General features: G+C 46.9%; 1 protein-coding gene across 9 annotated transcripts in view; it reads left to right on the forward strand.

Annotated features, from left to right (window-relative positions):
• The window catches only part of HDAC4 (histone deacetylase 4), a 215613-nt gene that overhangs the window by 37484 nt on the left and 163453 nt on the right, over window positions 1–14676 (forward strand). For 3 of the 9 annotated variants that reach the window (XM_042821985.1, XM_042821988.1, XM_042821986.1), the window contains exon 1: window positions 12729–13077. The exons of 2 other annotated variants lie outside the window; for them this stretch is intronic. In XM_042821985.1, the coding sequence (XP_042677919.1) occupies window positions 13011–13077 (67 nt within the window). In that variant the 5' untranslated portion in view covers window positions 12729–13010. Of the gene's footprint in view, window positions 1–12719; window positions 13078–14676 lie in introns of those variants that run through there. 4 more of the 9 variants (XM_042821987.1, XM_042821989.1, XM_042821992.1 and 1 more) reach the window with 3 other exon arrangements.

Raw genomic sequence — 14676 nt, forward strand, 5'->3', positions numbered from 1 at the left:
AGTGTCAGTCTTGATAAGACAGGTTGGATAAGCAAGTTGAAACTGGATACTTTTACAGGGCAGCCACTGCATACCAGCTGGTTAGCAAGGAGCTGGTTCTGTGTGTTGGTGCCAAAGCTAGAGTGGCTGCTTTCACTCACAGGCAGTCCCCATCCACCTTGCTGCCCCGTGAAGACTGCAGCACCCTTCAGCAGCCAGGAGCAGGTGAACCAGAGGAGCATGGCCTTGAGTCCTGACCGCCCAAAGGCTGCAGATCTTCACTGAAAGTACATGTTTTCATGCAGAAGGAAATTACACGTGTAGTAGGTGGAGGTGATGTACATAGGTGGCTTTAGCAAGGAAAAGGGTAAGATGCAGTTGTGCTGGAAGATAACTCTTGCTGTGCTAGAAGCTTTTTTCCTCTTACAAGAAGCCAATGGAATGTGAACCTGTTTCTTGTGAACAGTACAGTCTGTTTTCCAAACATCTTAAAGTGGAAGTACTTCACACAAAAAAAGGCATGTGTAGTGTTTATAAACTGTTGTCTGCAAGATTGTAACTGGCTTTTATTTTGAAGGAGGCATAATGCTCAGCATTTGCTTTTTCACTGTATGTTCCTCCACACATTTTCATCGTGTCTACTAGCTTGACTGCTTTTGTCATGCTTGTTAGTTGTTGTTAGCCTCCTGATCAGTTAATATGTTGTTTTTTATTGATAAATTTTAAGTGATTTATCAGCTCGGGTAGTCTTTATGTATTGCTCTGCCACTTCCGAGTTATTAATTCTGCTGAGTAACTGGGTGGTAGCCTTGTGTGCAGGGATGCTGCAAGGAAGAGTATCCATCCCGCCTGGGGTGTTTCTGCCACATGGAAGCTAGCAGCCTCCTGGACAGCCCTGCTGCCAGCTGCTTCTCCTCCCTTAGTAAGAGAATGACTGACATGGTTCTTCTGCCTCACCCAGCTCACAGTTCCGATGTTCAGGGGTAGGAGAGCTGTGAGGCTGTAAAGCAGGCAGCCCTGCTGGTGGGAGCCTGCTGTGAGCACCAGTGCCACTCTCTGTGTTTTGGTTTCAGCTTAATCCTTTTTTAGATGCTGAGAAAACAAACTGCTGTACGGGTTTGTTTTTTTTTTTCCCCCTGATCTTGGACTCATCAAATGCCACTGCAGACCTCTTTCCAGGACAACAAACCCTGAACCATCTAATTATGGATCAGTCTCTCATTCCAAGCATCGCATGCTCAGAAGGCTTTCTGATGCGCTGCACAGATTTTTTCAAACCGCTGACCTTTGCAGAGTGCCCTTGGCTGTGCCAGCAGAGAGCACGCTGGCAGCTTGAAGATGTTTTGTCTGGCATTTGAGCAGAACTGAAAACTTACTGCTGGTGGGAACAGATGAGAGGGCAGAAAATGCAGCGTGTGCCGAGGCTCGCTTCATGTGTCTGACGGTGAACGCTGGTGGCACTGTGTCCTTCTCTGCTAGGAGGTGATGCAGGTGGGGAAAGCTCTGGACTGAGCACGGATTGGGCAGTAGCCCCGAAGCAGCAGTGCTTGGTGGCTGCAGGAGCCCTTTGCTAATTGCGCTGCCCTGCAGATGAGCACACGGCTCTGTGCAGACTGCCACAACTCCCCCCAGGTAGAGCGATGGGAGGAAAACACCCACAGCTTCAGGAGACAATAGCTGAGCAGAGGGAGCTGGGGTGATGTGTGTGAAGGATGTGTGATTTGTGATGCTGGAGGCTTACAGGCAAAAATAGCATCATTTATAATAGTAAAAGCAAAGACTTGTGCGCTACGCCTTTGCATTCTGCCAGTCTGTAATGAATGGAGGAGTAGTTTGCTTACAGATGACAAGGAGGAATGAATAAGCACTTAAAATCTCAGTGCTGAAGAAACACTGTTTTTGTTCTGGCCTCCGAGAGAGCCACAGCCTCACAGCCCCTTTCCTCACTTTAAATCAAAGCACCATGAAGGAGACAGCCTTCATTTCATGCATCCCTCGCTCTCCGTGCGGAGCTCTCTGCTCTGTTCTCAGCCTGCTGGGGCTCTTGGTACAGAGATGGTCGTGCGCTGAGCTTTTGGGGAGGATTCCTTTGCTGACAGCTTTCCCCTCCTCAGCTGAGGAGATGCTTAAGGAAGGATCTGCTGCTTTGAGCTCCTTCCCCAGCTGGAAGCATCCTATTGGGATGGACTTCAGGTGCTGCACTGTGAGTTCGTGTTTGCAGTGGGGGTTTCTTTGGAGGAGGAGTGCTGTGGGTTCATCCCCCTGCTCTGTGAAGCTGCCTCTCCTTTGGCTATCAGATGGTCACCCTCGTGCTGTGCAATGACTTCCCCTCAGAGTGTGGAGCGTGAATGTTGCACAGCAGCAAAAGCTGCATCCGTTCTGGGCTTTGCAGTCAGAAATGGCTGGCACAGATGCAGCTCTCCTCACTGACATTTTGTGGTGAGAACTGGTTGACCCTTTTTAAAAAACTGTTTTGGAGTCCCAATAGAATGTTTTTACCCCAATTACAATGTTGCCTGACTACTGAGCAGGCAGGCTGACCTTGGACTACACAGCCAACCACCATAATTGCTTCTATCTGTAGTAAAGCTATTGCAGCTCCATTGTGTTAGGCGTGCTGTGTGACCCTGACGTAGAATTTGCTTGTCTTGTTGTGAAATTAATACTCTTAATTGGTGCGTAATGATGGACCTGTTACGACACTGCCAGAAGTGTTTCTTTCACCTGCAAAATATCCTTTTTTCCTGCTGCGTTTCCCAGTGCCAGCAGCAGGTACCTGTTAGGGATAGACTTCCTAACAACTGCAGTCTTATGGGATGGTTTTGTATCTTCCTGCCATGACTAACACTTCCAGCACTTCTGGTGGCATCTGCACACCACATAATGTAAACACGTGCAGATTTGTGCAAGAATAAGATGAGGGGAAAAGCCAATTACTTGACCTTTTGGAATCGGAAGATTTAATTGGAAAAGATTAGGCTGATATCTGTGAATGCTTTTATTATTTTCCTATTTGGCTCTGACTTGAACAGCACAAGCCTCCTGCTCTGAGAGCTCCCATCAGCAGGGAGCCCTGGCAGATGTTTCCCAGCCAAAAATCATGGTGTCTCAGCTGGAGTTGGCCTTCAGTGAAGCTGCCAGGCCCATCATACAGCTTGTTGGTACATGGGCAGGCTGACCGTGTCTCTCTTTCACTGTCCTGCTTTTAGGACCTGGGAAGCAAAACAGGGAAGCCAAGTGAAATACAGAGCAATTCTTGCCTTTAGCTTTTGATGGCCCAAATGCTCTGCCTGCGAATGAACGTGTGCAAAAATGCACCTTAAAAAAGGTGAAATGGTTGAATCGTGTGTTCAGCACGAAGGCTGGAGGCGACTTGCAGTTGGTGTCTCTTGCTGCACATTGTGACTGTGGAGAACACGCAGTGGATGTGATTTTCTGTGAATGTGGGATTTATGAATGAGTCAGGATTACCCCAGAGAAGAGCATCCTGCAGGGGAGCACAGGCTGCCAGTCCCTGTGGGTCAGCATAAGCTATGTGTAGAAGGCAATGCAACACTATGGAACGCTGCGGCCTGAAGGGTTTTAATTCCTATGTGTTGTGTTTGAGGGGAGGATTCATTCTATCTTTGCTGTGAGGGTGGTGAGACACTCACTGAGATTGCCCAGGGTGCCCTGTCCCTGGAGGCATTTGGGATCAGGCTGTGAGCAACCTGGTCCAGAGGGAGGTGTCCCTGCCTACACATTAACTCTGTAATTCCATTATCATGTCCTGTATCTGAAATGCAGTACACTAGAATGCAAATGTTTTGTTGCATCTTTCGGTGCTGGCAAAGGAAGCGCGTGCAGGCACGTTCTGGGAAGAAATCTCATCTCTTCTGATGCAGCACACTGCACGTTTTGTGTCATGAAATAAGACTGAAACATCACTGGTATGTGAGAATCACCTGCATTCAGCTGAATCAGCTGCAGAAGAGGTGCCGCATGGCTGCCTGAATTGATGCAGAGGAAGGATGTGTTGACTCAGAAGAAGGTATACCATGTGCCTAAGGTCAGCAAATACATGTCTGATTTTGAAGGTTACGTATTTACTGCATGCCCTTAAGACCATGAATCACCATGACAGCAGAAATTACTTAGAAGCACCGGTTAGAGGAGAAAATACCCTACGTGTATTTATGTTGGTAGATGGCTGTGTGTACACATACTGTATCTATCTGTCTCTAAAGCTTTGCAGGCCAAAAATAAGAGGAGGTGATGCACATGGTGCAGAGATGCTTTTTTGGTAGATAATAGTAACGTGATGGGGCAAAATGGAATTCGTTTGCATCAGTAAACTTGTGAAACAGTTATGTGAGCAAATTACCTGGGTGTAAACTTGTGTGTTCCTTGCGGCTTATTCCTATAAACATTCGTCTGCACAACTGTGAGGGCTGTGACATGCAGATTAACCTTTCTGAACTGAGTTGTGAAATGGGATCTTTTCTATATGGATTTAAGCACCCGTCCCTGCTCCCCAGATCAGGCTTACTTTTGCCTTTGGAAACTTCTCTTTGCCTTCGGTGCCTCTGCCTGCTTCACACACAGCTGTGTGTGTGTGTGCCATCGCTGACATTTTTGTGAGCAAGAATGTAAACACCAAATCCACACAAGACTTGCAGAAGAACTCGGCAAATCTAGTGCATCATCTGTTTGTTATGTAATCTGATATAATGGCAGCAAAATAGAAACCAGATGTCAAGGCAGAGCAATTACGATTTTTCATCTGCCGCTATTACAGTAAATGCACTCGGTATGCTTTCCCCCCTGAACGTGGAGTTTTATTTGTTGGGGGACTGGGAAAGTGCTGCAGGGGACTTGAGAGCTCTCTGTGTGATTCTTGCTTAAAGACTTTGTTATTCTGCACTGATGCTCTTTCATGTAATTAAGGTCTGTGTGCTGCTCCAGCTCTGCTGGCTGGGGTACTTCTGACTCAAATCAAGCTGGGTGGAACTGCACAGTCCAAGGACACCACCTCTGTGTCCAGCTGTGTAGGTTGTATGGTCAAGTTGCAGGCTTACTCTAAATTTAGCATTCAAAACGAAGCTGCTTTATTTATCGTGGCTGATTAAGCATTGTAATGAAATCCTGCCCAAACAGGTTTGGTGCTGACCTTGCCATGGATTCTTGAGCTGAGGAGACATCTAGGAGGGGAGTGGATGGAAGCTGCGGTCAGCACGCTGTCTCAAATTCACCATGAGACCAGGGGGATAGAAGGGAAAATAGATCATCACTGATCCTTGCTTTTGGTGAAATGGATTCTTCCTCCCGTGGTCTGTCTATGAGGTTTATCTCTGCTGTTTTGCATTAAATAAGGTGATCCCTTGGCACCTATCTTCATATGCACCTTCACAAGTTGAGGCACACGTAAGATCTCACAGAGTGCGAGCTGAATTGAATTCATCTGTTTTCCCCTCTTGTTTTTTTTAACCTCCTTGTTGCTGTTATTGCTGAAGATTTATTCTCTTCCCTTCTCTCCTGCTCTGCCTGGTTAAGCTCGGGGGACAGCAGCCCTGCTCTGCTGCTGGAGTTGGTGCATGGGGAGGTTGGAGGTGGAGGCTGGAAGTGCAGATCTCGTGTGTGCACTGGGCGTTCTGGCTGCTTCCTGCAGGCTGGGATTGACGCTGCTGATGTATGGTTCCTCTCAGTGCTCTGTTCCACCGAAGCTGTGGAGTTTGTTATGGATGAAGCTTTCATGTCCCTACGAGTAAAAATCTTTTTATTTTGCATTGACGGCTTTTTGCTGGGTGGCTGCCGCTCAGCGTACCTTCAATGCAAGCAGGCCTTTATTTTCTGTCTCTCTGTAATGAATAATAAGTCAGAAGTCTTTCATGAAGCTTCTATCTTCATTTATCTGTGTTCCTCAGATAACTTTAAGAGACTCTTAAATCAGTTGCTTGTTCCAGCCGAGGGAAGTGCTGGCAGTGAATTAAAGATTCTTCCTTTTTTTAAACAGCAAGTTTCTGCTTTTTAAACGCAGCAAAGCAGAAGGATGTGAGATCAATGTGAACTCTTACTGCCAGTCTCTGCAAATAGCATCCAATCCTCCCCACTTTGCTCAAGGATGAGATGGAAAGTGGATGAGAGCACCTGGAAAGGAGTTCATTACATATGATTACTGCTGAAATCTCTGCTAATACCAAGTAACGACTTCTGCCCATTCCTTTAATGAACTGCCATTAGGAACACAAGAGTGGAGTCTTCCCAATTCTGCAAAACCAGATGCAAGATGGGTTTTCTTCCTTTCTGGGCAGAAGGCTGGCAATCTGCGTGTTGCTGGATGGTGGCAAATGATCTTGGGAAGGTGAGACTGGTACCACGTGAAGCAGCAATCAGTGAGCCTTGGTGATGAATGCTGTGCCTGGCTTGCTAAGGAGTGAGGGAGCTTCGCTTCAGTTCCAGTACTGCACAGAAATGCACACTGGAGCTTCATCCTGTTGGACCTGTACTGAGTGTATCATGTATGGAACATGCTGATGAGCTTCAGGAAGCTTCTGTGTGGGATGCAGATAGGAAAAAAAAAATATTTCCTCCTGTAATTTGAATCTGATCTGATTATTTAGATTCAACCGTACAATATTAATTTGCAGTCTTTTCTCTCCTCTTCTCTGGTCGGTGGCTTCCTGTTGTCTCCAGCATCCTGGCGGATGGACGGAGGGGCCATTCCAAGTGCTGCCTCTGGGCACTGTGTGCTGGGCAGGATGCTGCTCCTCTGCTGAGCCTGCTGCCACGTGCACAAGACTGCATCTCTCTTCTGCCTCACCTGTGCCTATGCTTTTTCTCGCTCTGCACTGCCTCTCATGGTACTGAAATCAGGCACTTCAGGAGCGACCTTAAAATCATAGAAACGTGTTGTGACCGCGCTGGCCTGAGAGAAATGACCTTTTTTCTTTCCAACGTAAGTTAGCTGGGATTTACAAGGAGGAGCACTTTCAAAAGAAAACCAGTCAATCCAGTGGCTGCTGGGCTCGGTTTCTGTGCTGCGGCTCTGTCGTGTCGGTTGTGACCACGCTCTGTGACCTTCCTTCTCAGCCAATTGAACCTGGTTGTCCCCAGAAAGCACTCTGTTCCAAACTATGAGCAGTAGGTGGTCACGTGCAGCCAGGGGCTCCTACTATAAAAGCAGCACTTCTGTGCAAAGCGACCTTCAGAATGGCTGCGAACGTTCGCCGTGTTATTTATAACCTGTCTGGGTAAATTTCCAATACAAATGTGAGTGCCAATCTGATGTGTAACGCTTTCCCAAATCCTTATCTTCTGCTTTCTAGTGCAGTGACACATCAGATGGAACAGCTAGTTTCAGGGCTGGGTACAGCTTCACTTTTATGTGTGCAGAACCAGAGGGAATTAAAGACTTCAGCCCCGTTACATCATTACATAGAATTTTTTTAAGAGGTTTTCTGAAGACTTGTTTTAATGACTTTTTTGTTTAGCTTCTTTTAAAGAAAAACCACTTCAGGGTTTAAAAATACACGAATGTACTTTGATTAGGTTGTTCTGGCACTGACGTCAGCGTGTGACATTTATCTGTGTACGGATTTGTCGTGCTGTTGACTAAGGCTGTATTTACACAAGTGGGAATATTTTTGTCCGTTGCGAGGACAGTGGGGAACATCTCATCTCAAACGGTGGCCTTGCCCTTAGTGTTCGTGGAGCTTGGCTCTCTCTCCTACTGCTTGATTCTTACACTGGGATAGCGGGGTGATTTTTTTCATGTGTTGATGCTGTCGCAAGGATGCTGGGCACCAGCTGGGAGGAGAAGCAGGCAGGTAGGATGCTGCTGAGCTTGCAGGCGTGGAGAGGTGTAAAGTGAGGCATGAGCCTGCACTGGCCATAAATACATGCCTTCAGTAATAAATGGGTAGTGGATATGCTACAAACAGCAGAAAATAGGTGAGATGTACATAAAAGGTGGGAGCGGTGTCAGACGAGTGTGGTTTTGAGCGTAGCGTCAAAATGTGTTTGTCAACCATTTACCTGTTTAGGTTGTATTATAGTAGCTGCTGCCATTTGTTTTGATTTCTAGTTTGAATTATTGAGAAGCTCTTCATATGGCAAATATCACTTGGGTGTGCAACTGCTGGAGCATCTCAGAGCCTCCTCCATCTTCTCAGAGTAATGCTTATGGTTCCCCAAGTCCCACTGCTGTGAAGCAGCAGAGGTAGCTAAGCGGTTTTCTGTAAGCACTCCTTGTAAATCAGTTTGCTGGAGCGTGGGGTTTCCCTAAAGCTGGTTCTGGATGGTATGTATGTTTCAAGAAACTGAAATCCAAGGGCAGAAAGGTTGCTCCTCCACCTTTCTGTGCAAATCCCAGTCAGAGCTGGGTACAGTTCTCAGGCTTTTGGCTGTAAGCTGCAGTGGCACGGAGCAGCACCGAGAGCAGGAATTACGCCTTTGTGGTATGAGGTGCTGCAGCTGCTGAGGATGGTACCATAGGGATGGCATTGCTATGGGAGTAAAGCCCCACTCTTTTTCCAGTCATTCAGAAAGCAGAGGGCTGCTGCTGTTGGTCAACGTAGCAGTTCAGATGGAATAAAGGATTGGTCTGTGAATGCTGCAGCAGTATGGGGCCAGGTGTGCGTGCACTTAAGACTAAATGGGTGGTGCTGTCTGAATGCAGCATTCAGCCTGTGTTTCCATGCTTGGTTCTTCCATTCTTACTATTCTTTGATTAGAAAGGCAGCTTGCTGGTACTCAGATCCCTTCGGAAATAGTTTTGACCAAAGGATGAGGAGAGGAGAAGGAGGTTGGTAGACTCCTGAGACATGAGCAGGTGCAGATGATCCTTTGGATCCTTGGTCCTTTCTCACACAGTGAATTTACTTTCTGAGGAGCTTAGAAGGATCTCACTGATGAGCTCAATACATGATCCTTCCAGCAAAGCAGGCTGTTTTTTTTTTTTTTTTTTTTTTTTTATTCTTGAAAGATGTGAGGATTCAAATTGTTTGCCATTGGAAACAAGAGGAATTGAGCTCAGTTTCTGCCTTGATTCTTTTACTTACTGGTTTGTTTCCTGCATGCACTCACGCAAGCAGAAGTAGCTCATGGAGAAGAGTTATTGAGGCTACTGTGAAAATGATGCTGCTTCATAAAATTGACTTGACAGTCTTTAAATGCTGGAATGCTTTACCTGGTCAACTCTGCAGCTGCAAGACATCATCCTATGGTCTCTAAATAAAGATGCTTTAAAATCATAAGGCTATAAGAAAGAAGCCACTCCGTGGCGTTGAGCTGAAAATGCAGCACTGCTGGAAGGCTACTGCCTTGCAAAGATGTTTTATGATCTCTTAATCATGCGGAACATAGCAGAGGTGAAGTACCAGTGCAAGTTAAGCAGAATGCTGGATGGGTTCATGTGCAGGTGGAGCCTGAAATCAACTGGGACTGTGTTGAGGAGCAAGCTCCTGGGAACGAGGGGTTCTGAGATGGTCCTTAAGCAACCTGTTTGGGTCTAAACAGCAAAAAAAACTCTCACACTGAAACGCCCAACAATAAAATTATGTTTTCAGGCAAATTGCAAGTAATTGGATCAAACAAGCTGAAGAAAGTTCACCTTGCAGCTTGAATATTTTTCACCCTCAGTACTGGTCTTTTACTTAGGTCGGCATCTACGGGAAAGTTTCAGCTTCTGCTACAAGTGTTAAAGCTTCTGCTGTTACAGTACCTGATGAACAAACAGCCACTGACAGAGGATTGAATTCCAGGTACTAAAACAGTCTGTTGTCATGCTCAGTTTACCCCATGACCGCACACTTAACCAAGAACTTTTAGCTAAAGAGACATTACGTGTTGTAAGCATGGCTTCAGCTGCCTTGCAGAGCTCCTGGTGCATTCCTCACTCAGGGCTGGGCCAGTTCTCCAAGGATGCAGCTTTGATGCACCCAACAGAGGATGAGGGCTTTGCAGGCCTGAATGCTGGGATTTTCATCTGGAGATGGGAGAAACTTAACTGTATGCATAAGGAAAAGGCATTGGCATTATTTGGGCTTGCATATGTGTCTTTTGCTTATGGATTTGAGCTGTACTGTGGCAACAGGTACCAGTGGTGGTGAGTCTTGAAGTTGCTTGATGATTATGAAGGCGCACTTTGCATCTTTATATTGACTTTTAATTTGTCACTGACACCAAGATAATAAGCATGGCACAGAGTCCAGCAGATCATTTCATATTTGCCCAAAGGCAGCTGCTGTTTTCTGAAGTTCTGTGATCTGGAAAAAAAAGAGCTCAGAAGAGCTGCTGACCTGTGTCGGCTGTTCTGAGGAGAGGTGTTGCCTTCATTCCTTCTGTCCCTTCTCCCCAAAAATCTAATTTCCACTGTCTCACCTGAATCTCAATGAAGGTTGTAAGGTAGTCCATGGGGTGTTGGTTTGGGGGTTCTGTGCAGACTTACAGTGGGGAAGCTGAAGATGCTGGAACCATGAGTTCTGGCTGGCTTTTAGGGATCCGTGGTACCCATACCCTCCATCTTTCAGCTGGGGACTGTTGTACCTTGTGGGGCATTCTCTGATTTGTGTTGAAAGAGTGCATTGGAGAGAGGTGGGTGGCAATGCTGTTTTAGAAGACAACGTGACTAGATCTCTGACCGGTGCTGTCTTCAGCTTTTCTGCCATCCTGCATCTGATGTTTCTTTTCTTGAAGATATAATGCATTGCCATGTGCACAGTCCTTGCATTTATACACATCTTAGTCTGAGCATTCATGGAGTGCAGATGTTCATAAAACAGACATTCATGTCTTGAGAGCTCCGCTCGCCTGTGGTGAATGGGAAGCCTTCCCAGGTAAGCTAGAGAACCGCTGCAGTCGGTTCCTGAATAAATGAACTTTTCAGCACGTTGGGAAGGGAGTGGGGGAGGCACCTCCTCACTGTGATGGATGCAAAGAGTGCCTTCCAACACCAGAGCAAGCTGTCCTCCCTGCTGCTGAGCTCCGTGAGCAATGGGAGCTCCGTGGAGCGCGTACTTGGAGGAGGAATAGAACAGTCTGTGTGTATTGAAGCAGCATCGCTGGCTAATGGGGCTTTCATGAAAAACAGGAACTCTGCTGCTGTTAAATATCTGCACATACATATATGCATCTTCCAAGGGGAAGCAGGCACCTTGTGTCTGTGTGCTGTTTGCCTTTGGTGGTATATGCAGGGATGGCACTGGTTCAACAGAATGGCTCCATTACACAAATACTTTGTTTGTTATAAGCTAGGGCGACAGGCTAACTTGAACTTGCTCTCTTTAAATGCAAAGGGGAATAAAGTACATGCTGGTCACGTGTTGTGCAGATGTGGGCTGTGATGGGAGAAGTGGCGCTGAGGCTGCAAGAAAGTGTAATATCTTTGGTCGGTGTATGGCTCTTTTCATGCAAAGAGGAAGAGGGATGATTGATGTTCAGATATTGCTCTTTAAGTACAAGTTCTTCTTCAAGAACGGGTTGCCCAAGGAGGCTGTGGATGCCCCATCCCTGCAGGCATTCAGGGCCAGGCTGGATGTGGCTCTGGGCAGCCTGGTCTGCTGGTTGGTGACCCTGCATACAGCAGGGAGTTGGAAATGGATGAGCACTGTGGTCCTTTTCAGCCCAGGCCATTCTGTGATTCTGAGCAGGCCTGCTGGTTTAATGCTGGCTGGTTACTTGAGATCTGGGTTTTAAAGCAAATGTTCTGATGAGAAACTTGCAGACCCTGAGAGGAAGGTCTGAGCTATGCAAAGGGTGGCACAGGACAGGCAGCTGTGTGTGTGCTTAGCACTGAGTGAATACTCCTGCTTAAAGACTGGAAATCCTGATCTGGAAAATAGAGAAACAAACTTCTAGAAGCAGAGCTGAAAGTTGCTGTCCAGAGGTTGTGTTTGTTATGATCCCCTCTGCTTTGCAATGGATGCTTGCCTTCTGCAAAGCGGAGTGGAGTGTCCTGCTGGTGGAATGGAGCAGAACCTAAGGGGAGGAGCAGGCAGAGGGTATTCCTGAGTGCATTGTCCAGCTCGGTTTCGGTTACAACAGAGCTGTAGAGCATATTGCTTAACAGGCTGCTCTTTAGGTAAGCATTGATTTTGCAATGCACAACTAGCAAAATTAAGCTGGGTAAATCACTGATGGGAAAACAAAGATTTTCTTTCTTTCTTTTTTTCCCAGTGGCTTCTATCTGTGGATGAAAGTGAGTTTCAGACCCCTGAGCTCTAAATATATGCTAACCACGTTCTCTTCTTCAAGCTGTAATTAAATTTTAAAATGGAGGAATGAGAAATTTGCATGCAGGGGACTCTCCTTGCACCATAAAGTTAAAATGCAGCCATTGGGTCCTTCTCTGATGGAGCTCTGATAGCTTGATTGACTCAAAAGACACAAGGTGTGCACTGGCTGATGCCAGATAGAAGAAGGCACTCAAACACGTGTTTAACAGCTCACTTGTTGCATCTCTGACTGTTCAGAGCAGCTTTCTAGCCCTTGTTTGCTGTGATACCATCACTGGGGAGCAGCAGCAGCAGCTCAGGCCTATGTGTGCCAGAGGAGATGCCCCCAGAATGAGGAGCAGGAACTCTTTCTTGGAGGACAGCTGTGATGCAGAGCTCCGTGTCAAGCCTGGTGAGATAGATAGGCGTAGAAAGGTTTTGCTCCCCTCTAAGGGGGTGGAGAAGGAAGCACATCTCTCAGCATTTCTTCTCACTGGAGTCACTGGTGTCAGCTGTAGGTGTTCCAGCAGAGAACACAAGTCCTCAGCACGCTGAGCTGTTTGTCACGTACCTTTGACCACCTCACCCACTGATCTCTGCCCGTGCACGGCTATTCCTGGAGCTCCCAGCCATCACCAGCACTCTCTGTCTCCGGCGGCGGTTCCTCTTCTCATTGCCAATGGGAATTTTTTTTGCTGTCTTGAACGAATGAACCGCTTCTCCTGACATTTGGGGTTGCTTCTGTACAAGGCTGTTGAGGCAGAGTGGTTGGCAGCCCTGCAGAGTGCAGACGATGATCCAGCCCTACAGCACTGAGAAGAGAGAGGTCTGCAGCTTTGTATGCACTGCGCTGTGCCTGCTTCCAGGGCATGTTGTAGCTGTGTCCTCTATGCAGAGATGCAGAAAGGTAAGGGTATGTGCAGAAAATAACACTCTGACACATAGGTAATGGCTTTAAGAGAAGTAGGACTGTCTTTTTGGGAAGTGGAATCTAGATAGAAGTTAGCTATAAAAATTCCAGAAGATCTGTGCAGATATTTTCAAACTGGGATTTCCAGCAACTCAAAGTGGGAAAACTGGCTTGGTGCTCTGTTTAAGCTGCAGGAGAACAGTGTGGGAAGAGATTAGTGCTGTCCTGTTCCTGGATGCAGCTGCTTGTGACAGCCTCACAGCTGTATTTCTGCACATCTTCACAAAGCTCACCTAGAGTTCCAAGCCACAGACCTTGCAGCTGCTAACAGCTCTGCTGCCTGATGGCAGCTGCTGTATTGACAAGCACGTTTCTGTCAGGGGAGATGCTGGGGGAGTGGAAATGAGCAAGAAACAACTGTTTATGTAATCCATGCTCTATAGATCAGTGATGGCGAAAACAAATCATTTACGTGTCTGGTGCTGCTGCACCTCGGGCTGTGCGTGGCTGCGATCAGCAGCGTTGCAGGGAAAGCAATCTAAGTGACCACCTCTGTGCTCTGCAAGTTTGGGCACGGGCTGGGAGCTGATCCTTGAAGGGAGAGCGGTTCCCACAGTGGCACAGGACTTGCTGCTCGCATTCACTTCTTAAATAACACCTCCTTCCTTTTCCTTCCCCTAATTGCCAAATAGATCATCTTTATTTCTCAAATACCTATCAGCCAGAGCTCCCAGGGGATTCCTGTAGCTGATGGTTCCTTGTGCATCTAGAAAACTCTTACCATTCTGTGTTACTCAGAGCTGGTGACTTGCATGACTGAAGCTGCACGTGTGAAAAGCATGCTTGAGGTCAAATCCAGAGTCGTATATAGACATGGCAGTCACTTAACAAGCTTGCATCAGATGAATTTGTTGACAGACATGCAAAAAATAAACTAGTACGAGGAGTTCCAGCTGCGAGGAGCAAAGAGGAATCGAGGTATTGCAGCCTTGAGCCGCGGCATTGATGGCCATCCCTGATTTCTTATTGCTTCATCCTATTTTTCTGCATAGCCTGGTAACTCATTACACAGACAGCAGGGCTTTCTTTTTCCTCGGTCACACTGTGAGCGTTTACAGCCAGATGGAGATACTGGCAGCCGTGTCAAGGCCTCTGCGTGCGCTCGCTTCCAGTAAAGGAGAATGCTTTATTTCCTGTACTTGGGATTTGGGGAGCTCTTAGGTGAGCATTTCCAGTGGATTGGGAAGTCCAGGGAGGTTCTGTGCTGCAGGTTCGACTGCCTGCATTCTTCCCTTCCCAGTAGGAGTCTGGGGATTTAGGGAAAACAAGCTTCCTTGCTGTGGCTGTTATTTATTATTTCTCCCTTCTAAAGTTGAGGTTCTCTAACCTCAGAGAAAGGAGATCGAACAATCTGTTGCAGGTTTTGATTTCTTTTTTCAGAATCCTTGAAGGCACTCCAACACCAATCGTGCTTTACATTTCTGAAACAACATGCTTCTGCTTTGGATTTGGTGGTTTGTAGCTATTGATGGGAAGCTCTTCCTGAGGTATAAGCACAGACCTTTGTTGCTGTGTCTCTTCCATCCATCACCTGAT

The sequence above is a fragment of the Centrocercus urophasianus genome, unplaced genomic scaffold (genome assembly GCF_019232065.1).
Source record: "Centrocercus urophasianus isolate 14NV4802_14NV808 unplaced genomic scaffold, USGS_Curo_1.0 seq_20, whole genome shotgun sequence".
In the NCBI taxonomy this organism is placed as follows: domain Eukaryota; kingdom Metazoa; phylum Chordata; class Aves; order Galliformes; family Phasianidae; genus Centrocercus; species Centrocercus urophasianus.